The 25,199-nt window shown below is 50.0% G+C and overlaps 1 protein-coding gene across 8 annotated transcripts in view; it reads right to left on the bottom strand.

Moving 5' to 3' along the window:
- The window catches only part of Ergic1 (endoplasmic reticulum-golgi intermediate compartment (ERGIC) 1), a 96,173-nt gene that overhangs the window by 24,956 nt on the left and 46,018 nt on the right, over positions 1-25,199 (bottom strand). For 7 of the 8 annotated variants that reach the window (XM_006524823.2, NM_026170.3, XM_030250008.1 and 4 more), the window contains exons 2-5: positions 23,325-23,386; positions 17,551-17,623; positions 7,295-7,389; positions 2,300-2,424 (exon numbers count right to left, since the gene is read on the bottom strand). In XM_006524823.2, coding sequence (XP_006524886.1) covers positions 2,300-2,424; positions 7,295-7,389; positions 17,551-17,623; positions 23,325-23,386 — 355 coding nt within the window. Of the gene's footprint in view, positions 1-1,899; positions 2,061-2,299; positions 2,425-7,294; positions 7,390-17,550; positions 17,624-23,324; positions 23,387-25,199 lie in introns of those variants that run through there. The other variant, XM_006524825.4, reaches the window with a different exon arrangement.

Here is a 25,199-nt window from a genome sequence, read left to right as displayed (position 1 = left end):
CACTCCACACCAAATCCACCACAGGGGTCTGAGTCACACTAGCACACGCTGAGCTGGAGAAACAGAAGGCGACGCTTTTAGAACCTGTGACTTAGGCACCTACGTCAGTGTCTCTGATGGATTTTAAAAATATATAGCTGGAGTCAGCCCCCACTCTCCCTTCCCTTTGCCTTCCCTCCAGGGGCAGCCATGATTAGTGAGGCTACTGGGCAGGCTCAGTCTGGGCTGCTGGGGGCTGCCAGGGTACCTGCAGCGAACTCTGTATCTGGCTATTGGTCGATGTCCTGATGGTTGGATAAAGGGACCATGGGACAAGTCTGTGTCTAATGATGGGAGACGGGAGGGACAGCTGTCCTCTTTGTCCTCATACTAGGCTGTTACACTGCTATCTTAATGACAACTCTTCAGAGACACAAGACCCCAACAAAGGAGAGAGGGTGATGTCAGAAGGGACTCCACATTCTGCAAAGGGTTGGGTGGACAGTGGTCCAGGCTGTGCCTGGAGAATATGGTCACTCTAGTCATAGCTTGTGTAATACACATGTTAAAAAGCAGTAGCCATATGCAGAGTGCAGAGCCCAGTGGCCCAAGTGCCTGGGTTCAGACCTAGCCCTAAACTCTCCAATGTTACTTGACTCCCATGCTTTGGGGTTAAGAGCCAGGTAAGAGTCCATTGAACAGTGGCCATAGCACAAGGACTGGACAACCCTTCCACAGATGCCCTGGCCTGAGTCAGGCTTTTTGAACACAAGCTGATCCGACTTGAAAAGGCAAATTCTGGCTCACCCAGAGCTATCTGCGAGCCACAACACAGCCCACCCAAGGGAATGGAGGACATGTTTGCTAAGAGGTAGGTAGTGTGACGCCTGAGTTGTCAGGAGTATGCATGTTCAAAGGCGAGTAACCACATCTCATGACTGGGAAGTGAGTACGTATAGACACGTGCCCGCAATCTTCAAACACCATCAGTAGACGACGCCTTCCCCTGCAGCCCCACCGAAGCATCCGCTTCACTGTCTGACTCTATTATCAAAGTGGTGCGTTTCCCCCAAGTGTTTAGCCATGTGTTGGTGGCTGTCATTCTCAAAGTGGGGATGTGTGCACGGTACCTGGAAATTCTTTACAACTATAATGTAGTGTGAATGCCAGCAGTTTCTAGTAGCAAAGCCACAAGTATTGCTAATGATTTGGTTGTTTTTTTATTAACTAAAGTAGAAATTGCTAAATTAAGAGTTAGTGCCTAGGGCTGGAGAGATGGCTCAGCGGTTAAGAGTGATGACTGTTCTTCCAAAGGTCCTGAGTTCAATTCCCAGCAACCACATGGTGGCTCACAACCATCTGTAATGGAATCTGATGCCCTCTTCTGGTGTGTCTGAAGACACCTCATATAATTTAAAAAAAAAAAAAAGAGTTAGAGCCTAGTTAAAAACAAAGATGGGGCTTACGTACATTCTTTGGGGTGTCTGCAGATCAATCTCTCAGGGGTTTAATGGATCCCACGTTTATAATATGGCTCCACACTCTCCTTAGGAGTCTTGACATCCTTAGAGTTTGGTGACTGCAGTCTTGGGAGCATTTCAGGATGCTGGAGGTAGAGCCCAAGGTTCTGCCTCCCTGGCACTTCCAAGGCGATGCTGTTGGGGGTCCTTGTTGGTGGTCCCCACTGGGGGTGGCTGCAGCCTAAACCTATGACTTCCCACACTGCTGTCCAGTGCTCACTCCTATAGGAAGACCTGCTGACTCTATATCCCTTTCCACTTCAGCTCTTGGCCTCCTCTGGTCCATCCCCATGTAGCCCACCAAGGGGACAACCTACACTGAGCTGATCGGCAGATGTAAGGCAGTGATGGCATGTTCTGGCTGTCTATCGCCACCTGCCTTGGGACCTCACTCGCTCACCTGTCCACAGTGTTGCCGGACGGAGCCTAGATCTGACTCTGATGCAAGGTGCGTATACAGGCCTGGAATGAACAGTGTGCTCTCTCATTTGCACCCGTGGGCTTTGTGCCGTGGTGGATGCCACTGTGGCATTGCTGTCATCGCAGCTGTAAACCCCAATGTCCTGTGGCCACTGCTTGCTGAGGAGGAAGAGGACTTGAAGCCAGGTCTCACCTCCCTTGGTAATTTCCACTCCAGCGAGGGGCAGCTCTTTCTGAACCCACCATCAGAGGCTCTAGAATCTCAGGGAATGCAGAGCCTACCCAGTCTCAGGAAAATTCTCGGCAGTCATGTGCTGACTCTGTTAGGGTCGAGTGGGCAGGGGGCAGGAAAAGGGCCCAGGCAGTGCCTCCCTCCGTACCTTGTTGATGCTGAACTGGCCCTCGAAGCGGCAGCCGGCTCCATTATTCAGCGGGATCTTCATGGAATTGTCGATGTGGCCCACTTCGTGTCTGCCCATCTCATCTTGGATGTCAAGCCCGACCACTGTGAGGGACAAAGAGAGCAGTTACCCACACCCATGTAGAGTGGGGAGCAGCCCGCTTCTACAGAGGCCCCATTTGCCCTCCATGAACACGATGCCCAGGAAACCCAGGCTACATGGGAAGTCAACCAGTAGGGGAGAAGGGGGTTGCTTGGCTATGAGTCACAGTACCCCAAACAGTTCCCCAACACAGTCACAGCAACCAAAACAGTCCCACCCTCACCAGACCCACAGTGCCCCAAACAGTCCCATCCCCTCAGAGTCTCAGTGCTCAAAACTACTTCACATTCCCCCTAGAAACACAGCACCCCCAAACAGTGCACCCACCTCAGAGTCACAGTGCTCAAAATCGTTCCACTCCTTCACAGTCACAGCACCCAAAACAGTCCCACCCACCCCCAGAGTGACAGCACCCTCCACCACTGCCTAAGGCTGGAGAGGATGAAGGAAGAGCTAAGAAGCAGCAGGGGCTAGACCAGCCAAGGATGCAGAATCCAGCATGACTCAGCTACATGCAAGGCCAAATGAAGGCTGTGGGGTAAGAGGGATGGGTTGGCTACGCTGGTCACCTGGATCCTGACTGTGCCTTTCCCCAGTGTGACCGTGGCTTAGGTACTCATTACCCTCAATGCCTCCATACATTTGTTTCTGACATATGAGGTGACAATCATTGAACTTTCAGTGGAAGAGTGTGTGGATCGCAGAGGTGGTAGGTGTGGCAAGCGCTCAGCGCAGCGTCTGAGCGCAGCATGTGGCAAGTGGTGCCTCACACTCTGGATCCAGGCATTCATTTCTTCTTTATAATCTGTCTTTCATCCACACCTTCCATTACTCAGTGTCTATAACTACCAGGCCCCATGCTCCTGCCTAAGCACCAGGGGGCATCATGGGAAGAGCCAAGCTGTAACCTGCAGGAGCACAGGCCTCTTAATGAGGTTCTTTAGCTCACACGAGAAGACTGTGTCCCACCCTGACCCCATGGCTGACTCCAGCATGGCTCTGTAGCCCTACTGTGGCTCAGCTTCTGCACTGTAACAATGAGCAGGCTGCACTACTGTGTTCCATGAGATGGTCCCAGTATATGCAGGAAGAAAGGCTCATTTTTCTTATTAGATGTTTTCTTTCTTTGTTTACATTGCAAGTTTTATCCCCTTTCCTCATTTTCCCTCTGAAAACCCTCCTATCCCATCCCCCCTACCCTTGCTCACTGACCCACCCACTCCTGCTTCCCTGTCCTAGCATTCCCCTACACTGGGGCATCGAGTCTTCACAAGTCCAAGGGCCTCTCCACTCATGGAACACAGATGCAACTGAAGCCTTGAGTCCCTCTTTCTGTACTCTTTGGTTGGAGGTTTAGTCCCTGGGAGCCCTGGAGATACTGGTTGGTTCATATTGTTGTTCCTCCTATGGGGCTGCAAAACCCTTCAGTCCCTTGGGTACTTTCTCTAGCTCCTCCGTTGGGGACCCTGTGCTCAGTCCAATGGATGGCTATGAGTTTCCACCTCTGTATTTGTCAGGCATTGGCAGAGCCTCTCAGAAGACAGCTATATCAGACTCCCGTTAGCAAGCATCCACAATAGTGTCTGGGTTTGGTAACTGTATATGGGATGGATCCCCAGGTGCGACAGTTACTGAATGGCCTTTCCTTCAGTTTCTGCCCCAAACTTTGTCTCTGTATTTCCTCCAATGTATTTTGTTCCCCCTTCTAAGAAGGATCAAAGTAGCCAAGAAAAAGACTGTGGTCTTCCTCCTTCTTGAGCTTCATGTGGTCTGTGAATTCTATCTTGGGTATTCCAAACTTCTGGGCTAATATCCACTTATCAGTGAGCTCATACCGTGTGTGTTCTTTTGTGACTGGGTTACCTCACTCAGGGAAGAGAGGCTCTTGTCTACCATGGGATGTAGCAAGCTTCCTGAAGGGCACATCAGAGGAAGCTTGCTTCAGAGAAAGAATAGCTCTTTTAAAATAAGCTATTTTAAAAGACAACCAGGCATAAAGGGAAAATGGGAACAGCCACGTTCCTCAGTGGGTGTAGGGAAGTTATGTGCCAGCCATCGTGGAAGGGCACATGACACGGCCATCACAAATGATGCCACTGGTCTGTAATGAGAAAGCTAAAGAAACGCAAGTAATCCTGGCTGACTCAACAGTTCCGCTTGAGGCCAGACTGCATCCCACGTGGCAGAAGCTTGGACCTCAGCCTGTGGTGGTTCGGGGCTATGATGGACCCTTGGGAGTGGGGTCTAGTAGGAGGTCCTTGTTGTTATTAGGCTAGACCCTTGGAGGGGACAGTGACATCACTGCTCTTTGCCCTCTTTCCTTTGCTTCTTTGACTTAAGTGCAACATCTGGCCACTCCTTGTTCCCACCATAATATATAGCAACGGGCTGGCTGAGTACAGGCTGAAGCTTACAACGCCGGGACCCTACACACCTTTCTCTCCGCATGCTGGCGATCTCTGGCATTTTACACTAACAAAATGGTAATGCAGTGACTTCCAGAGCCCTACTGTTTAGGAAATAAGTACGAGAGAAGAGGTCTGTACATTGCCAGGTCAGATGCAATGTATTTTTTTTTCTCTGAATGTTTTTGCCCTGTGGCTGTTGGATCTGTGAGTGTGAAACTGCAGGTATAGACAGTGCCTGTGTGTGCAGATGCACACACTAAGAGGGAAAAGAGAGGAGCAGGGCATGGTGGCGCACTCCTTTGATCCCAGCACTCAGGAGGCAGAGGCAGGCAGATTTCTGAGTTCCAGGCCAGTCTGGTCTACAGAGTGAGTTCCAGGATAGCCAGGGCTACACAGAGAAACCCTGTCTCGGAAAAAAAAAAAAAAAAAAAAAGAGGGAAAAGAGGCCTCCGTTGTCAGCATAGGCTGCTTAGGGCACCAAAAAATGATCACAAAAGAGTCCTCTCCTGCATCTCTATTTCCCTCTGTACGAAGATCTAGCTCATAATAAACAAACACTCTGCCACTGAGCTGCAGTTCTGTGTTTTCAAAGTGTATCTCGGAAAACAACCCTTGCATTTGGTGCATAAAGAAGAGTACCACTGTCATGACACATTTACAGTGCTGGGAATGGAAGCCTGGGCCAGGCGAGGGCTCTCGCCCTCCACCCCGGACTAAAAGCAGGCTATGATAGGGCACCTGTAGTCTGACCTCAGCCATGGTTCGAAATGAACTGGAGAGAAGCCAATGGGACAAAATGGTGTCAGAATGTCCACAGACCTTGTCACTGGGTAGTGGAATTATTGGTGTTTTCTTCTCTTTGTTTCTTTGGGTTTTCCAGAGGTACAAAGATCAACAGGCATTTTTACGTATAACATTTTTGAAAGTCTTTGTGTCAGTGGTGCTGGAACCATGGATCCTTAGCACACTGGGCAAACCACTGAGCCACACACCGCCCTGAAGGTCGGTGAAAGAAAGCCACTGTGCTGAGCTCCTGCGGATTCATGGCATAACCCTATAGAGCCAGCAGGACCCAAGGGGACCACAGCACAAGGACTGGCATAGTCAGCAGCCAAGGACACCTGTCCTGTCTGAAGTCACACTGTCTGGATCTGGGATGGAGCCTAGAGCCACATCCCCTCAGCCCTTGCTCTGCTGGTCTAGTCTTCTGGCCTGACTAAGAATTTCCTTGCTTCAGAGATACAATCAGCCCTGAAGGAGAGGCTGCCAGATGAGTTATTTTCCTAAGAAAAGAGAAAAAAATGAAAATATAAAAACAAATAAAAGTGACCTATTTCAACAGGCTCCCTGGCCCTGTACTCAGTGTGGGCTAAAAGCTGTGATGTCACTCTCACCAAAAGCAGGAATAGAGCTGAATGTGTCCCTGTCCCTGTTGGGGGCCCACCCAATGTTCTGTCCCTATGGGATGTGTTCCTAAGCCATGTCTTGTGATCAGAAGGGAGCAAGCTAACTAGGCTACATTAGGCTGCAGACCTAGTGGGGCTGAGGGTGTATCAAACCTTCACAACGGGAGACAATAACCGGTAAGCTAGATGCCATCCCATTGGAAACTCTGGTAATGGTTACTAAGTCTACCATGCTAAAGGAGAAACAGACAACTGAAGCCAAGGTTCACCTGAGCAAAGGAGGCAGGATCTGCCTCCAAATCAGATTTTTGCTGTGTTTTGTTTTATAGAAATAATTCTATTTTTGATTAAAATAGCAAATGAAGAGATCTATAGTTAAAAAGGAAGATATAGTTAAAAAGACCCTCACTGAGGGTCCCGCTGGCTTTTGCAGCTCTGGGCTATAAAGGGCTGGGGCTTGCACAACTGGCATCTCACCATTACTGTTTGAGAGGTCATGTAACTCCCATAGGAACCATCGGTGGCCATCAGCCACCGACGGGGATAATAATAGTCCTGGCCCCACTGTTGCCAGAAGAGGCGGCTTTATGGTGTCGCCACGTTCCTGAGTCTCCTGCAGGGAGGCCAGCCTCAGACCAGACCTCAGCCGCACATACATCTGGGCTCATCCTCTTGCCTGATCAAGTCCCATCTCTCCCTCCCTCAAAGCTTCTTCCTCTCCGTAAGCCGCTTGCTCAAGGGTCTTAGGCTGGATGAACCAGAGAGACTCCACCACCCTGCGCCACCTGCACAAATGTGGTTGCTCTACAGAGTACAGGAGGCATCTATGATTCCAGAAAACAGGTGGGGGCTGCCATAGGCTCTGTGTGGTTTGCAGGTATGTATGTGTGTATAGTGTATGCATGTGTGTATATGTGTATGTATATGTATATTTACACACGCACACACATACACACACACACACACATGCGTATGCTCACCCCAGATGGCTCAGCATATCTGCACACAGATCACCCACAGGCTGGCTAGCTGAAACAGAGGTCTATTGGAATACTCACATTCACAGTGCAAATTGGGTAAACTGATGTTGAGACTGACGTCAATTTTGCCTCCGCTGTCCTTGTCTGGGTCATCGACGTAGAGCTCATTCACCCTGAGGGACAGACAAGTACAGAAATCTAGACTGAGAAGGAGACACCGACTCTGCCCATAGGGGATAGATAGCCAGGGGCCACCTTGCTTGGTGGCCAGCACTCAGTGATCCAGATATCCATGTGGGTACAACAGTGTGCACATGTCCAGGTCCCAGGAGTTAGGGTTCCAGATTTAAAGCCACTCTCCAATACAGCTTCACCAGGAGGGAGAGCAGTTACTCAGGAAGAAGGATGGGTCTGGTAAGAACATCTGTCCAGACTCAAGTTCAAATCCTGGTTCCAGTACTTCCTACGGTCACCTCTATAAACCCATCAGCTGAATGGAGTGACACTGCTGAAAAGTAAGATGAGACGCAGAGTCCTGTACAGCTCATGGCCCAGCACCAACAGGCACAGAGCCTCCACTGCCTGTGCTTTATGGAGCTCCTCCTTATAAAGTCACAGGGGTGACGTCCAGGTCTCCCACAGGACCAGACGCCTGTACTGGATTCCTAGGGCTGCTGTAATCAAGTGTCACAAAGCCAAAGGCTTAACTAAAGCTTACCACGTGTGTGCCCCGTACCTTCCCTCCTCTCCCTCCTGCACCCTCACACAGGACCCCGTGGTTCTATGTGGCCCGTCGGGCTAACATAGCCATTCCCATCCTTCATGTGACCACATCTGTCATGTTCCATGTGGCATGTGGGTAGCACAACCTTAGGCTGCAGGAGCAAGCAACGAGATCATTATTCTATCACTAGTGTTACAGGGCAGGTGGCCACAGACAGCCACACCACTTCACAGCCAGGGACAGTAGCAACACATATCCACTCAACAGTTTGGTGGCATCTCAGTCCTGTCAGGTTCAAGAAATGGCATCAAGCCGGATCTAGTCTCTGTTTTGATCAAGGTCACAAGCAGAACCAGACCTCACTCACCTCCTAGGTAAATGCCATAAAGAGGCCTTCGAGTCTAAGATGCTAAAAAAGGCATGGTCTCAGCAAGGGGAGGGAGGTCCCCAGAGCATGTGCCAAGGCCTGAAGTAGGGAGGGTATAGTCTCATGGTCTGCAAGGGTCACAGCAGATGCAGTATAAGAGCCAAAGAAGTGTGACCTATTTCAGCCATGTTCTGGTGCTGGGGTACAGGTGGTGTACGTGACACTGAACATAGAAAGCTTGTGTCTCAGCAGGCTTGAGACCTGGAGGAGCCACTGTGTATCAAAGACACCAGATTGTAGGTGTCCATAGTGGTTCAGAACCCATGGCTGCTGGGAACAGGCATGGCATGCTGATGGCATACACAGGGATGGGCCACAAGAGGCATGGAAGTGGATGCTTCCAGGTCTTCCCTTCCTCACTAAGCCAGGGGCCCTCGAAGATAAAGCAGAGGCAGAAAGGAGGGAGAGGGGCTGAATTTAGAGGCTAGCTGCCTAGATAATTCCCCACGGGGAGGAGGACACCCATCTCTAGGCCTAGCCTCAAAGGCTGCTCAACTGAGCAGTGTTGGATACGGGGGCTGGGCTATGTTGAACACTCGTGGATGGGGACCAGGGATGCTGGCCAATAGAGAGGAAGATACAGATAACAGAAGTCCTGCTGTTCTACTGCACAGGCATGGTGACTGCAATAACAACACAGTGTGTACTTCAAATTAGCAAGAAGAGATTTTAAATGTCTCTCAGACAGCAAAAATGTTTTGTTTAAGGTAATAGACATACTAACTAGATGAGCTGGTAATCTGACAGTTTATCAAAATATTACCTTGTGCCCCATTTTGCCAATTAAAAATGAAACAACATGAGATTGAAGAGATGGCTCAATGGTTAAGAGCACTTAGTGCTCTTTTAGGGACTCAAATTTAGGGAGAACCCAAATTAGGCAGCTCACAACGTCTGCAACCCCAGCTCTAGAACCAATGCCCTCTTCTGCCTCTACAAATGAGAACACACACACACACACACACACACACACACACACACACATACACACACACACACTTTAAAATGATAAACGTATGTATATAAAGAAAATATCTAATAAAAAAAGAAAAAATATTTTCCCACAAACAAACAAACAAAAGATAAACGTTCTCCTTTAAAAAGCTATAAAACAAATGATATAACCCAGATCAGTTAGGTCCCTTGGGTCCTACACACAGGGAGCCCTGGGAATGGCTCCTGTTGGGAAAGAACAGATCAGGCCCAACAAGTGAATTCTGTCTCGACGAGGCCCCATCCCATGTGATCTATTATTAGTGTATATTATATACTATATATGTGATATATAGTGCTTAATTACTGAGAACTGTGGCTCAGGAACAGTTTGTTACTTTGTGGGAACCACAGATATATACGTGGGGACATGAAAGCCACAGACACATTTTGCTCTTCAGGCTGCTGAATACTCGGCCCATTAAGCAAAAGGTGAGAGGGATGCCAATCAAGAAAGCCAAATAAACGCATCTGTGTCACCCTATCTGCTCCTGTGCAAAGTCCTCGTTCCTATTCTACACCCAGGAAACCAAGGTTCAGAGGAGGGGTGTTCTATCCCAAGAGTGCACAGCACAAAACAGCTGAGCTAGAACCTCACGCTCAAGTTTTCCAGGGCTACCCAGCTTCCTCTTCTTCTCCTCATTATGCAGGGTGAAGGATACTGCTCAGGGTACTGGTAGGTATTGGACAGTACCAGTGGGCAAAAGACAAACAGGCCATGGGCCTGTTTCTGCCCTCCTGATTTTCAGCACCTATGTCTACCACAGCCTTAATTCCAAAGGACTGCCAGTCTAGTAAGGAAATTGCTGTGTGATCAACTGAGCAGCAGCCAAGGGAGAGGGCTCCCCTTCCCAGGGAGACTCTTCCATGAGTGCTTACCTTTCCCACCTGGTAAACCTAGACATCTGCGCACTGCTTGGGGATTATGGGATGAGGTCATTCTTGGCAATCCCGGGAGATGACCTCAGCAGTGAGGCAAATCCCAGGTGTGGCTCAGGTGAGCTCACCGCCCCTGGGGAGGCTTCTCCCAGGCATGGCTCCCTGTCTCCTAGCCAGAAGAACCGGAGTGGTCAGCTGCCAGGGCTGAAGGGCCACACAGCACGAAGAGGCTGAGGTGCCCGAGGGGAGGATAAATGCATGGCCTGTGGCAACCTGGGCCAGTGGTTATGTAAGGGCAGAACTGGCTGTTCCCCTGCCTGTAAGATGTATATGGTTCAGTTGTCTGCACCGCCTACAGATGAGGTCAGCACGGCTGCCTTCTGTGTCCAAGGGAAATGTTCCAGGCCAGCTAGTTTCCTGCCACCCCAGGTGCAGCCTCAGCCGTCCGTGCAGGGCTGCCAAGGCTGACCGGGTCCACTGGCTGGGGCTGAGCCGATTTTAAAAGGCTGACAGTCTGCCAACATTCAGCTCGCTTTGAAGAAAAGGAACATTTTTGTGGGTATACTACAGCTTAGGGACTCTTACTGGCCTGACACCCCATAGCCAGCTCAGGATACGGTAAGAAGGCGTGTGGGCCTTTTGCCACTTAGAAGATGAGGTACCTGGGACAGGTGCTTCACCTCTGAGCCCCAGCTTCCTCATCAGGGTAAATGGAGAAGTCCTGGGTGGAGTTTATAAGAAGCAAATTAACCCAGGACAATAGAAGTCTAAAGAATGGCAGGAGGAGGAGCTGCAAAAGAACCTTCTAGAAAGCAGAAGTCATGGCTCGTGCATCCTGGCTCAGCTGAGATGATACTGTGAAGGGGAGACTCACTGATCACTGAGTTCTGGGCTTGTGCACCTGCTGTAAGTCATACACACCTCACCGAGGGAACCAGTGAAGGAACAGTAGGGAAAAAGGAGACGAGCAAGAATTAACACCTCTCGGGGCTACTGAAAGGCCAAAGCAGCAGGCCAGGCTGTGTGTGCATGTGTACACGCATGTGTGTGCGTGGCATGTGTATGTGTACGTGGTGTGTGTGTGTATGGTATATGTGGTGTTTGTATGTATGTGTGTGTGGTGTGAGGGCATGTGTGTGTGTGTGTGTGTGTGTGTGTGTGTGTGTGTGTGTGTGTGGTGTAAGCACGTGTCTCTTTTTCTCTCCAGGGCTGACCACAGGCTCTGCTTGGCAGAGAGAACACAATGCTAAGGGGAGCCCAAGATGCCAAGGTTTGCAGCGCCTCCTGGCTGCAGCGCCTCCTGGTAGACTGAGCTTGGACAATGGGTTTTGTTCTCAATGGCCTCGGTTTCCCCAGAAATAAAAAGGGGCTCTCTCCCAGAACAGTTGATATGCCACTGCTATAGAGTTTCTACCCTTGGGTTCAACCAGCTGAAGCTCAAAAAACAAAACAAAACCAACAAAACCCCTCAGAAGCAGACACTGAGTCTGTACTGGGCATACACAGACTTCTTTCCTTGCTCCTTACACAATATGGTGCCATAACTATGCACACGGTACGTACACAGGGTAGCATAAGTTATCTGGGGGATCTGAAACAGGTAAAGGAGGTGCGCTGGTGGCATGAGAATGTCATGCTCTCTATGTCCCAGCAACCCCCAATGACTCTGTATACATCAAGAATGAGGCTGCTGAGGTGGCCAATGAGAACCAGAGTCTTGAGCACAGTCTCATTACAGGTTGAATGCTCAGCCTCTAGCCATGATCTTTATTATCAACACCAACATTTAATGAGATAAAATATTAGGGCCCCTAATCCATGGCAAACCAGTGTGAAGGTCAAGGGCATTATGCATGTAAGAGGCCTAGTGCAGCTCTGCCTGCACGTGTATTCTGCCCCACTAAAAGCTGGAAGATGCCGGGCTTTTGCATGTGGCAGCTCCTGTAACGTGGCCAAGCAGTGCTGGGCAGGATCACTGTGTCTTCAGCGAGCAGAACAAATAACTGGCTGAGATCACACAGCCTAGGAGAGTAAGAGGAGGATGCTACCTACCGGGCACTCGTGTTTTGCCTTTCCTACTGTGCTAACACTGTCTGGAGAGGACAGAGATCCCTGGAAAGCAGGGCATCCCCTAGGGAGACTTGTGATGCAAGTGTCACTGTCTTTTCTTATCATCTTCAGATGTACCACCCCAGGGCCTCAGGGCCTGTCTTAGTCAGGGTTTCTATTCCTGCACAAACATCATGACCAAGAAGCAAGATGTGGAGGAAAGGGTTTATTCAGCTTACACTTCCATGCTGCTGTTGATCACCATGGAAGTCAGGATTGGAACTCAAGCAGGTCAGGAAGCAGGAGCTGATGCAGAGGCCATGGAGGGATGTTCTTTAGTGGCTTGCTTCCCCTGGCTTGCTCAGCTTGCTTTCTTATAGAACCAAGACTACCAGCCCAGGGATGGCACCACCCACAAGGGGCCTTTCCCCCTTGATCATTAATTGAGAAAATGCCTTACAGTTGGATCTCATGGAGGCATTTCCTCAACTGAAGCTCCTTTCTCTGTGATAACTCCAGCTGTGTCAAGTTGACACAAAACTAGCCAGTACAGGGCCTATGGGATATAGAGGTTCCCTAGGTCCAATGACTTTCTGTTCTGCAAACCTCCCTCTAACCCCTCCTCTGTCACACCAGAGGAAGCCACAGTGTCACAACCCCCAACCAGAATGAAAACTCCTGAGCACCTTCTGTGAAATGGACACAAACTTGTGGGGTGCACAGGAGAGTGTGGGTGCTAGGTTCTCAGAAGTTCCAGGAAGTGGAAGAGTGTGTGCTGGTGGAGGAATGGGGCTACATTCCAGGTGGGGGGCACCAGCCAGAGCATGGGGAGGAGGTAGGTGAGAACTGGCCTTGTAGGGAGAGAGGATGGGAGGTACTGGTAGGGGGGATGTAGGTGGAATGTAGCCGAAGGCCTTGAGATTCTAGGCTGAGGCGTGAGCCTGATGACATCTATGGAAAACAATTTTATTTGTTTTTTGAAGAGCACTTAAATAGTTCAGATTCCTGCCCAAGGTTGCTGGCCTCCATGCTTAACAATCTGGTCAAATGGAAACTTCCATTCAGCATGGAGGCCGCAGTGACTGGTGGGTGGGAGTGGGAGGGGAGGTGTATGAGGCGGCGGGTGGGTTGACCAGTAAGCCTCAGGAACCTTGGCTTTTAAACCCTGACTTCTAAAACACAGGGAAAACACAGCTGCTGCCTACTGGGTGGATGCCCTCCACAACCAGCTGCCCAGCCACCCCTCTTCCTCCTGGCAATCATCGGACTCCTTACCAGGGTCTGTGGCTCACACTCACCCCTCCCCAGACCCACCTTTCAGGGATGATCTGTCGCTCTGTGCCCAGGAGCCTTTAAACCTCCCATCGCTAAGGGTGAGGATGTTCTTGGTGACAGTCTAATCCCAACCAGCTACAACTGAGACTCAGTTCAGGGGTGCTGGGCGGGATGGCGCCCCCCACTCTTCTCTTGGATAAACTCCTAGTTTCCCCAATTTTGGCTCAGTACAGGGATGTTTTAGGAACCAACTCAAGGTAACCTCCAAGCTCCTGCTTCCTGAAGTGGCCTCTTCTAGTTTGCCACCTAATTCTACAGGGGAATCTTGAGTCTCCCAGTCCATAGGTTTGAAGTTTAATTTTAATGTACTATCACTAATGAGCGTATGTGTGACGTGTGTGAGTACGCACATGGAGGTCAGGGGACAAGTTTGTGGAGTGGAGTAGGTCCCAGGGACCCAACTCAGGCCATCAAGCTTGTATAAGAACAAGCTCTGCCTGCTGAAGCTTCTGTCCCTAACCATCAATAACTTTTACCCAAAAGCTGTGGCTTTCATGACTTGAGGCTTTAAAACATGCCCCGCAGAGACACGGGAGGGATGACGGGGTAGGGTGCCCACGCTGTAGGTGTGCACAGGTCCTGGGCTTAGACTCTGCTCTCCCTTGCCCCTTTTATGAACCTTACAGGTTTTTAGCTTCTTGGTGCCCCAGTTTCCTCCACAAACTTCAAGGGGTTTTATAAAATGTTGAGGCAATCATTGGAAGATGCTAACCTGGGCATATGAGACTAGCATTACAATACCTAGAAAGCACCAAAAGAGATATTATGTTAAAACTGAATCCCATGGGACACCTTCTTTCCCCATTGTCACCAGCCTGGCCAAAGCTTGGGTTGGAAGTCAAGCACACAAACAAACCCACCTCCCTCTAACTCTATGGGGCCAGAAGGAGCACCTCACGTCACTGGCAGCCACAGGCCAGGGCTGCGCCATGACCTCGTTTCCTTGAGTTATGAACATCTTCATGGCAAGAGGGGATCCCCTGGCCCTCTGTGGGAGCAAAGTCATCAGACAGGACCAGTGGCCTCCCGAAAGAGAATGAACCCCTCTTCAGTTTCCCCCTAACCTATATGCTTCCCAGGCAGGGCTGCCTCCATAGAGAAAACCTATATGCTTCCCAGGCAGGGCTGCCTCCATAGAGAAAACCTATATGCTTTCCAGGCAGGGCTGCCTCCATAGAGAAAGGGGCCCAATGGGGGCAAAGCAAACATTTCCAGGCTGTAGTGTTAAGTCTTGGGCCTGCCTGGACCCCTGACAAGTCAGTACCATGGTAAGGAAGCACAAGAAGGGAGGGACATTAGGCTCCCACCAACAGCAACAAGTAGCCAGCGGGCCAGGCTTGAGACTCTTCAGCCCTCTTCCTTCCTCCTGGGACCACAGCATCCAGGAGGTAGGAAGAGGAAGTCCCTGCACAGGGAGGGGTATGATGGGGAACACACTGTACTCTGACAGCCCTGCCCTAGGTAAACAGTGGGCAAAGTCTACTGTCTGGGCTTGCTTGAGTGGCCCAGTCTGCTACACAGCCTTTGCAGGCCCAAGCTCTGACAACAAAGGTCACTTGGGATGTGGCCATGCCTCAGTGCTGAAGGCATGCCTTCACTGGGCTGAGCTGACTAAGGCTTCCTCAAGTGTTACGGGGGAAACACAGAGGCACCAAGAGACACAGTCTGTCAGGTGACAATGTCCACAGGCTTTGGGTTAAGTACTCTTTACCCAGACCATCCCGTTTAATCTTGAGAAAGCACCAGGCCCGTCCTGTGTCCTCCCTCTCCCAGCCTCACTATCTCGATCCACCTCATAATACTGTCCCACTACTCCCCTGTGGTATTGCAATGACATATTAGATGTTCAAGTAAGATGAAGACAGTTTGAAGTAGATAGAGGAAGACTGTGAGTGGTGACATCCAACTGTGTGTGATTCCAGTCCTCAGGAGGACAGCCTGGGCTACGTAGTAAGACCTGGTAAGACTCTGTCACAGAAAGCAAAACTACAAAACCAAAAGGCTGGAGAGAAGAGATGGTTCAGCGGTTAAGAGCACTGGCTGCTCGAGCAGAGAACCCAGGTTCACTTCCCAGTATCCCTTGGAGCCTCCCAACCCTCTGTAACTCCAGTGCTGAGGGATTCGATACCCTCTTTTCTAGACGCTGAAGGCACCATGTATGCACATAGTGTATGCACATACCGTGTATGCACATAGTGTATGCACATACCGTGTATGCACATAGTGTATGCACATACCGTGTATGCACATAGTGTATGCACATACCGTGTATGCACATAGTGCACAGAAATACATGCGGATAAGCATTCATATGCATGAAATAAAAACAAATCTCTTACAGAAAAAAATAAAATGTACATAAGAGGATTATATGTAGCTTTATGTAGATGATATGTATATTTATGCAAATCTCCTATTGTACTGAAATATTGGGACCTCTGAAGTGAGGGTCCCAGAAACGAATTCCCAAAGGTAACTATAGTTAGTTAGAATAACTGCAGTATATTTTGCTTGTGTCCACAGCCAGCAGACACAGAGGCACTGTAGTGAGAGAGCAGCTTTAGGAGCACACAGCCAAAGCCCAAAGCCATAGGACACAGAGAGGATGCTCCCCATGGTCACAGTCACTTGTTGGGGACTGTGGGGGGACTTCTGATGATCCCTACATGGTCTGTTATCATGGAAAGCACCAGAGCTGGAAGTGGAGTTGAAGTCTGATCTACTCTCACTTCTTTGACTCAGAGAGGTTCAGGAACTTGTCAGGGTAACACAGCCAAGTAGTATCCTGATTCTGGGTCTTCTAATGTCTTATTGTTCTCTCCACAGGCCCATGAAACTCCCTGGGTTAAAAGTGTCAGAGCCGGGTGTGGTGGTGCACGCCTTTAATCCCAGCACTTGGGAGGCAGAGGCATTCGGATTTCTGAGTTCGAGGCTAGCCTGGTTTACAAAGTGAGTTCCAGGACAGCCAGGGCTACACAGAGAAACCCTGTCTCAAAAAACCAAAAACCAAAAAAAAAAAAAAAAAAAAAAAAAAAAACCAAACCAGTGTCAGAGTGACAGCAGGGCAGATGCTCCCACATCAGTGACAGGTGGGCAGCTACATCCAGATGTGAGCTAAGACCAGGTGAACCCAGCTTCTCAGAACTCAGGAGCCACCTCACTTGATCACTGTGGGCAAGTACTGCTACTTCATATAACTTCAGTTTCCCCATAAAAAAGGGGCTGTTTGGTGACAAAGGTAATAAGATCCAGCTGCAGCCATGACGCCGGTTTTTAGCTTCCTATTGTCTCATGGCTGAGAAGGAAGCAAAGGAAACCAAGACATTCCAAGAGTAGAAAGAGAAAATTCCAAGGCTGGGCAGAAGAGAAGGGGGTGCCAGGGCCCAGCCCCATGACAGTTCCACAAACTGTAAACACAGCTACAAAGAGGCTTTGAAGCATGAGGTCAGGACCCGACGCAGGAGGGTTACCAGGCTGGGGATGACAACTAATTCTGGAATCAGGGATGGATGACTGTGGTATTAGATGCCAGGAAACCCATGCTGACTCCTGAACGTGGGCCTGAGAAACGAGAGGGGCTTCCAGGAGGACCACCTTGCCCTCTGTGAGGAAGCTACCTGGGTTGTCTGAGCACCTTCCAGCTACAACATCAAAGGACTCATGGAAACCCACTGGCCAAACTCGGGGCCAGTGGTGATGAGTGGGTGATTCTACTCTGCCTGTGAACCTGGGCATCCCAGGCCCGAAGGAATGTGAATGGTATTCACAGAGTGAGGCTCAGTTTGGCTTTGAGCTCAAAGCCCTTTTATGATGTCACATGCTTGGAAATAGAAGCAAGCCGGTTGCAAGGCTTCCATCCCTTCCCAAATCGCCCCCTCTTCTCATCTGGACCCCAGCAAGACAGCTGCCCCAGAGAAAATAACTTACACTTCTGTTGTGATGAATCCAGTGAGCTCCGACAGGAAGAGGAAGAGGATGAAGAGGCAGCAGCAGATGGAGACTGTGGGAAACACAGACAGTGTTAGGGGTGCAGGATGCTCCACACGGGAGGCCAGTCCCCACTGCCCTCCTGCTACCCTGGAGGAAAGCTGCTTAGAGGCACCAGCATACATACAGGGTGAGGGTGCCTCTGCAGAGATCATCAAGGCGCCCTCTTATTCACTGCCTCACTGGGATCCCTTCTTACTTTATGGCCTCAGTGTGATTTCCCCAGAAAGTGGCCACTGGCCCGGCCCCGTGGTCAGACTGGCCTCCTCACACAGGCAATGGGCCCTGCTCAACTCCTCAAGATCTCTTTGATGCAGAGGTTGCCCTGGAAGAGGACTGCATGCTGGTGGGCAAGGTGCTTTGCCTGCTTGAATGCCGTGCACGCTAGAATCCCAGATCCACACTGAACATCTGGGAGATCCTATGTGACCGCCTGACTTCTCTCACTGAACATCTGGGAGATCCCATGTGACCGCCTGACTTCTCTCACTGAACATCTGGGAGATCCCATGTGACCACCTGACTTCTCTCTCACATTAGTGAACCAAAGACTGAACTTGGCACAGCTTGCCACAGGTCTGGCCCTCTCTGTCTGTAGCCAGCGTCCATCTTGGGAGTTGTCAGCTTTACAACAGGGTGAGAGTGGGCTCCCTCACCAGAAACCATACGGCAGTTTGGCCTCTCTTCCCAGGTTACTGACAGGCACGGTCCTGTCCTGCTGCTGGCCAGTGGCAGAGGGCCATTGCTCCTGGTCAGCATGCGGTCTCCATAGGGACAGCCAGCACAGCACCAGGCCGAGCTGAGGTGTGCCACACACTGGAATGGACTTCCATTTCTATTTCTGCTCTTTTGAACTAACAGCAGCATTGCTGTGACACAGGGCTGTAGATAACAGTGGAAAAGCATCTCCATCCATGTCCATCTGTCTGTCTGCCGCCTGTCTAATTTCCTATCTGTCTTCAGGGAAGGAAGGACAATCATTTTTGAGCACCTACTATTTATATGCCCAGGGTGGTACATTAACAAACTACCCCACCATGACACCATGGTGCCAGCCTGATGGTGGCTCTGGGGTAGAAACGCAGGCTGAGCGACAAGGAACTGGGACCCCCCCTATCCTCTATGGTTAAGCCCCTAGAAAGACTCCTGAGAACCTGGGCTGCAAGGGTAAGATGGGATACCCCCAAACTGCCTGATGAGTCTGTAGCTACAGAGATGGGGACTGGAATACTCATAACCTCTGCCCCACGTTGATGAAGCTGTATAGAGATGGCATTTAGAGGCTTTACTTTGGGGAGAAATAGAGAATGTGTGCATATTATAAACAAGAAAAAGTTTCAGCTGGGCATATAAGCACATGTAACTATTAAACATCATGTATTAATAATTACATAATATAGTATAAGTACTATATTATACACACACACACACACACACACACACACACACACACACACACACACAAGTATTTATTGGCCAGCCTAGTGGCCACATCTATAAGCCTAGAATTCAAGAGCAGAGGTGGGAAGGACTGGCCGAATTTTAAGCCTAGCCTAGACTACACAGCAAGTTCCAGGCTAGCCAAGACTCTCACTCAAAGTCAAAACAGAAGAAAAAGTGTATATACATATACATATATATATATGTATATATATATATATATATATGCAGATATACATACTTTAAGGCCCTTTTTGTTCTAAATTAATAACAGCATGACAGATACCCCCTTTCAGCCATGCTTCAAATACTCAGCAACAGTTAACAGTTTGGTCCCAGACAGTGGCCTTGGTCTGTACTGTCCACGGCATGGAGATTAAGCTCAAATATCCTTTCCAGCTGGGGGATGAAGCTGGGGGAAGCTCAGATACCAAGCCAGCCCCTGGCTCCTGCTCTCCTGCCTACACTGGTAGTTACTGCCTCTTGGGGAAGAACCTGCAGCAGGCGAAGCCTCCTGCAGTCGGACCTTGTGCCTTTCTGTCCAGTGCCACCCAGGACCCACATTTCAGTGCCATTCTGTCCACACCAGCCCCAGCGGACGCGGCAGTGAGTGTACGGCACAGGAGGTTTTCTGAGGCTCATTGCTGCTGACTTTAGAATAAATGACAGTCTTCTGGCTGCTGTTACTGCTTCACACCTGCAGATACACCCCAAAGTCCTAACTACCCACTCTGCAGTAGGGGAATGAGATTGGGGAGGCCTTTCTCTGAGATCTGTGTGCTTCCCTCCGCAAGGCTTGGCACAAAGCCCGGGTAACCCAGCAGGTAAACAGGATAACTCAGTGGGGTCCAATGGCCCTGTCCCCACCCGTACTTATGGTGGGTGCACCTGACTCCTGTCTCAGACAGAGGAACCAGAGGTGAGGTCTTGGTACCACTGTGGCCTCAGGGCCTAACATTGCTGGCTCAGAGAAGGCACAGAAAAAAAATATTTATTGAATAACTGAAAGAGTGAGAAACCATGAAAGCAGGGAGGAAGTATTCCAAGCAAGACCTTCAGCTCTCAAAGGCTGGATGAAGGCTTTCAGTCCATGTTTGGGCAAGGCTTGGAGGCTCTCTGACTCCAGACTCAGGCCCTGGGAAGTTGGAATGTGACCCCAGCAGAGGCTTGCTAGTAGAAGCCAGGTGTTGCCAAGTTGAAGGAGTCAAGCTTGAGACCCTTATATCCCAGGAGAAAGTCAAGGAGTCCCTCTGAGGTCGAAAGAGCCTTGTAGGGCAGGAAACAAAATCCATAGGCTGACGTTCAAGCCCCAGAATTTCGCTGTCTCCTTCAGCTATTAATAGCAACCATCCCACAGCATAATGCAATGGCGCAGGCCTGAATTGGCCTGCCTGGCTTGGCTGCCTGAGCCTCAAGGACAAAGACCGAAGCCCATTCATCAGCACGGTCCCGGCTTGGCACAGGGTCTGGCCCTAGGTCCAGCTTAATAAATATTTGTGTACTAAATGGTAGCTAAGGGCTGGCTTCTCATGCCTCAGATCTTCCCCTCATGTAAGGAAAAGCTCATCAAACCACATTCCTGAGGGCTGCATTCCAGGCAGAATTTTCTAAACAGTGACAAATGCACGTCCCCTTTGACTCAGTGTCCCTAAGCCCTGGAGAGCTACCTCATAGTGACACTACAGAAGATTCAAAAACATGACAAGGACATTTGTGTGACAATAGGCTAGAATCAGGCTGGCCACCCATGATGCCACAGGAGATAGCTGGATAGAAGGCAGAGCTGTTGGTGGAGGTGGGAGAGGTGTGTCCAGCAACAGAGACAAGGGAGCCGGGCATGGCACAGCTGGTCCCTGAGCAGGACAATGTGCAGTACCTCCTGGAATACCTGATTGTTCAACAGGTTAGGTAACGACTGGAGAGAGATCTGCAGGGAGTGGGGACTGCTATGTGGTGGCACGGAGGGGGCCACGTTTCTCATAGACTAAGAAAGTCTTTTTTCCTGGGGCTGGGGGTGGAGGGACTTGCCCCAGGACACATAGGCGCTAACCAAGAGGATGAAGCCATTTCTTCCTCACAGGAAAGCCTGCAAATACCCAGGAAGAGCCATCTTTTCCTCACAACGGGAGAAGGTGCCTGCTGCTTTAAGAAACCCAGCTGGAAAGAGCGTTAGAGACAGCTGGAGTTGCAGGGATCCCCAAAGGTCACCAATCTACCTGAGAATGTAGACTCCAGGCTGACAGCCTGGCCTCCATTCACACAGCAAGGCTGGACCAGTTGTGAGGCTCTCTGCCCCATACCAAGCATGCAGGGGGCATCCAAGACCTAATCCCAACTGCCCCTCCTGTAAGCAGTGACATTTTAGATGAGTCACTTCCCTTCCCCAAGCATCTGAGGTGTGAAGCCAAAGCCTACCCACTTCCTTGCTGGTGACTTTGGTTTGTTCTAAATATTTGGGGAAGGGGTGAGGGGTGTTTTCTGTTGTGGAACAGCAATCAGTGCAAAGCCAGGACAGTGCCTGCACAGCTTCTCCTGGATGCCCTGTTCACATCTGACGTAACCATGGTACTCGGTCACCCTTTGTCAGTGTGGAGGGATCCACACTGTTGCATGCTCCTAACTCGGCCACAGGTTTCACCAGCTTCCAGAAAGGCTGTTTCTAGGCAGGAACAAATTCTGGCTCCTACCCTGAGTTTCCTCCTCCTGAGCCCTTCTGTAATTTACCCTTCCCTCTTCCCTCCGCTCCCCTCAGCTTTGCTCCTCTAGCAGCATACAGGCCAGGTATCTGGCAGAAGACCTCCCAGGCTGGGACCCTGCTGCTCTGTCACATTCGCCAGGGTGGTAACTTAGTGGGAAAGATCCCTCAGTGGCAAGGCACATCTTACATCAGGCGTTCATTCATCCACTCGACCAATCGAGGTGGTGCCAACTTCCCTCCCACAGCCGAGCTGCCATCTGCAGGTTTCCCTACAGGAAAGCTACCATCTTACACTTCTAATCTCTTTTCTGTGGAAGTGAGTTGCTACAGCCGCCTCACACTTGAGGGAGAGGGAGGGAGGGGTATTCACAGGGTCACCAGAGTTCTTGAGTGAGTTCGTCTCCTCCCCAGTTCATTTATGACAGGCTCAAAGGCCTTTCCCCTAATTCTTTGGGTTCTAGTCCACCAGAGTCATGCTCCAGTTTGAGTCCTTGGGTCCTTTTGTCCTGCTGACATGACGCGAAACTCTCTTCCTTGCCTGGGGTTGCAAATGGCCACTTTTCTGAGATGTCCTAGTTCCTCTAATTGAACTAAGTTAGAGTGAGTTTGTGATTTCTTTTAGTGGCTAAAATTATTAACAATTCAAATCATTTCAAAAGCAGGAAGGTAAAGCAAGCCTCCCTCCCATACCTCGGATCTGCTTGCTTGGACTTTTTTTTGTTCGCTTGTTGTTGTCTGTCTGTCTGTTTGTTTGTTTGTTTGTTTTGGACAGGGTTTCTCTGTGTAGCCCTGGATGCCCTGGAACTCACTCTGTAGACCAGGCTGGCCTCGAACTCAGAAATCCACCTGCCTCTGCCTCCCAAATGCTGGATTAAAGAGATTTAAGTCATAGGCCACCACTACCTGGCTACTTTTAAAATTTTTGTATTTAATATACTGCTATTATTGATGATGATGAGTGTGTGTGTGTGTGTGTGTGTGTGTGTGTGTGTGTGTGTGTGTGTGTTTGTGTGCGCGCGTGTGTGCGCGCACGCCTTTCCACCATGGGTTCTGAGGCTCTAACTCAGGCCATCAGTCATGCACAGCAAATGTTGAGTCATCTCACTGGTCTTTATTTAGATTTTGGGTGGCTCCTGTTTCTGGCGCACTTATCCTTACAGCCTGGAGGTACTATCACATCTTCAAAGCCGCTCATCACACAGGGCCAGGGGTGGACTTTCCACTTACAGTGCATGCTAGATCCTCTCAGAGAGTTCTGGATCTAGGAGACTTAGTTTTAGACTCTAAGGTCAGGGATCCTGACCCTGCACTGGTATTTTTCTGCATCCTTCTAGTTATGGCTGGCTGCCCTGGCTGTATAGTTACAGCTGGCCACTCTACCTTGCAGGGTTATATAGCAAGGATAGAGATGCTTCATGGAGAGAGATGTAGGGCTTGTGGGATGCTAGGCATGTCTCCTCTCCCATCTGCCTTTCCTTCTTTCCTCCTTTCTCCAGAGATCTGCAGAGAGTGGGAGCATGGATATTTGAGGTCTAGGCAGAGGGTTGGGTTAATGGTGAGAAGGGCAGTTACTCACTAATGGCACCAGTATATGTCGGCTGTGTGAGGTCCTTGGGCACCTTCCTGTAGATGTCAAACCTGCGAAGAAGAAACAGGGGGATTAGACAGGTGTAGGGTACAGGCAGAGACGGGGTGCTGGCAGCATGCCACCTGGGTCAGCAACCACAGCTCTTAGCAGAGTCCTTTCCAGCCTCCTCTGAGAGGCCTTACAAGGATCCTACTGTCTTAGGGTTTCTGTTGCTGTGACAAAACACCACAGCCAAAAAGTACATTAGGGAGAAAAGGGTTTGTTTGGCTTACACTTCTACATTACTGTTCATCACCAAAGACGTCAGGACAGGAACTCAAGCAGGGCAGGAACCTAGAGGCAGAAGCTGATGCAGAGACCATGGAGAGGTGCTGCTTACTGGCTTGTTCTACATGGCTTGCTCAGCTTGCTCTCTTATAGAACCCAGAACCCCCCACACAGGGATGGTATCATACACAATGGGCTGGGCCCTGTCCCATCAATCACTAACTAAGAAAATGCTCTACAGGCTGACCCACAGTCTGACCTTATAGAGGCATCTTCTCAATTAAGGTTTGGTTCCCTCCTCCTAGATGACCACAGTTTGTGTCACAATGACATAAATCTAGCCAGCCCACCCATACATCCCTCTGCTACATCCCATCATGTCTCAGTGAAGATCCCAGCTCATTGCCCATCATTTTACACACTCATATATTTATACGTGTGCATGTTTCTTGGTGGGCCCTGCTTCTGCCAGAATGTAACTGCCAGACAAAGGTGAGGCCTTGTCCCTAACTCAGGCTGATAGGCGGTAGGCACTGCCCAGTAACAGCACCGTGAACTGAGGTAACATTTGGGTCTAGGGAGCCACTGGGAGGCTCTATGTCTCTTTGACACCATTATATTATGACATGGCTTTCTCACTCTGTGTCATCTCTTTATCCCTTTTCCTGCCTCCACCTCCCCATCCTGGCCCACTGTCCCTGTCTTCCCTGCCAGCTTCTGCCTGCAGGATAAGGTAGGGTCAGCTGGAGGTAAGGCTGGCTCTGCTTCTGGTTGTCCACCCCAGCTTTTCTCTCCTAAACACATCACCAGGACCAGGGAAGTCCTGGAATATGATGGGGGATTGCGGGGCTTTGGAATCAAATTGAATTCTCACCCTGTCTTGTTCTCAGTCAGGTAGGGGTTAGGACTCTGGAATCTGGATTTCTGTGGTTTAAATCTTAAATGCTCTTCCTTGCCATGTGTGTTTTTACTTCTAGTGGCCTCTGTTTCCTTGTCTATAAATGCAGGGCTACTACTGACAAGTAAGAAAAACCTTCCCGTGAGGGACTTGGTACAGAGTCCCCATAGGAGGCTTCCACTTGGAAGGTTATAAAAGTAACCTGGGCACTGTCCCAAATAGAGGAGACTTATGAGACATGATAACTGAACTTGGTGTGGGATCACGATAGATTTCCTACGCTGGAAATGACACTGAGCAAGCCCTGTGGCGTCGCTGATAGCACCACATAATGTCACTGTTTGTGTTCTGATGGTGGCATTATGGTTATGTGGGACAGCTTTCCACGGCGGTAACAAATTACCAAAGAAGACCATCTTCACAGAAGAAAGGTCTGTTTTGGCTTCAGAGGTCTCAGTCTGTCTGGCTGCTTCTGCTGCTTAGGTCCTAGGGTGCAGTAGGGCATCTCACCTCAGTGATGGGAGCAGGTGGCAGAGGAAGGTGGTCATCAGACAGACAGAGAGACAGAGGGCAGGGGACCAGGGACAAGATTCCCTTCCAGGACAACCCCCAATGACTTGCTTCCTCCTGCTCAGCTCCAGCTCTTAAACCTCCCATTTCATCCCAAAAGCTTTGAGCTCTGAAGCCATTAGTGGTTG

This window comes from Mus musculus, chromosome 17 (assembly GCF_000001635.26).
Source record: "Mus musculus strain C57BL/6J chromosome 17, GRCm38.p6 C57BL/6J".
Classification (NCBI taxonomy): Eukaryota; Metazoa; Chordata; class Mammalia; order Rodentia; family Muridae; genus Mus; species Mus musculus.
This window is presented reverse-complemented; position numbering and strand designations above follow the sequence as displayed.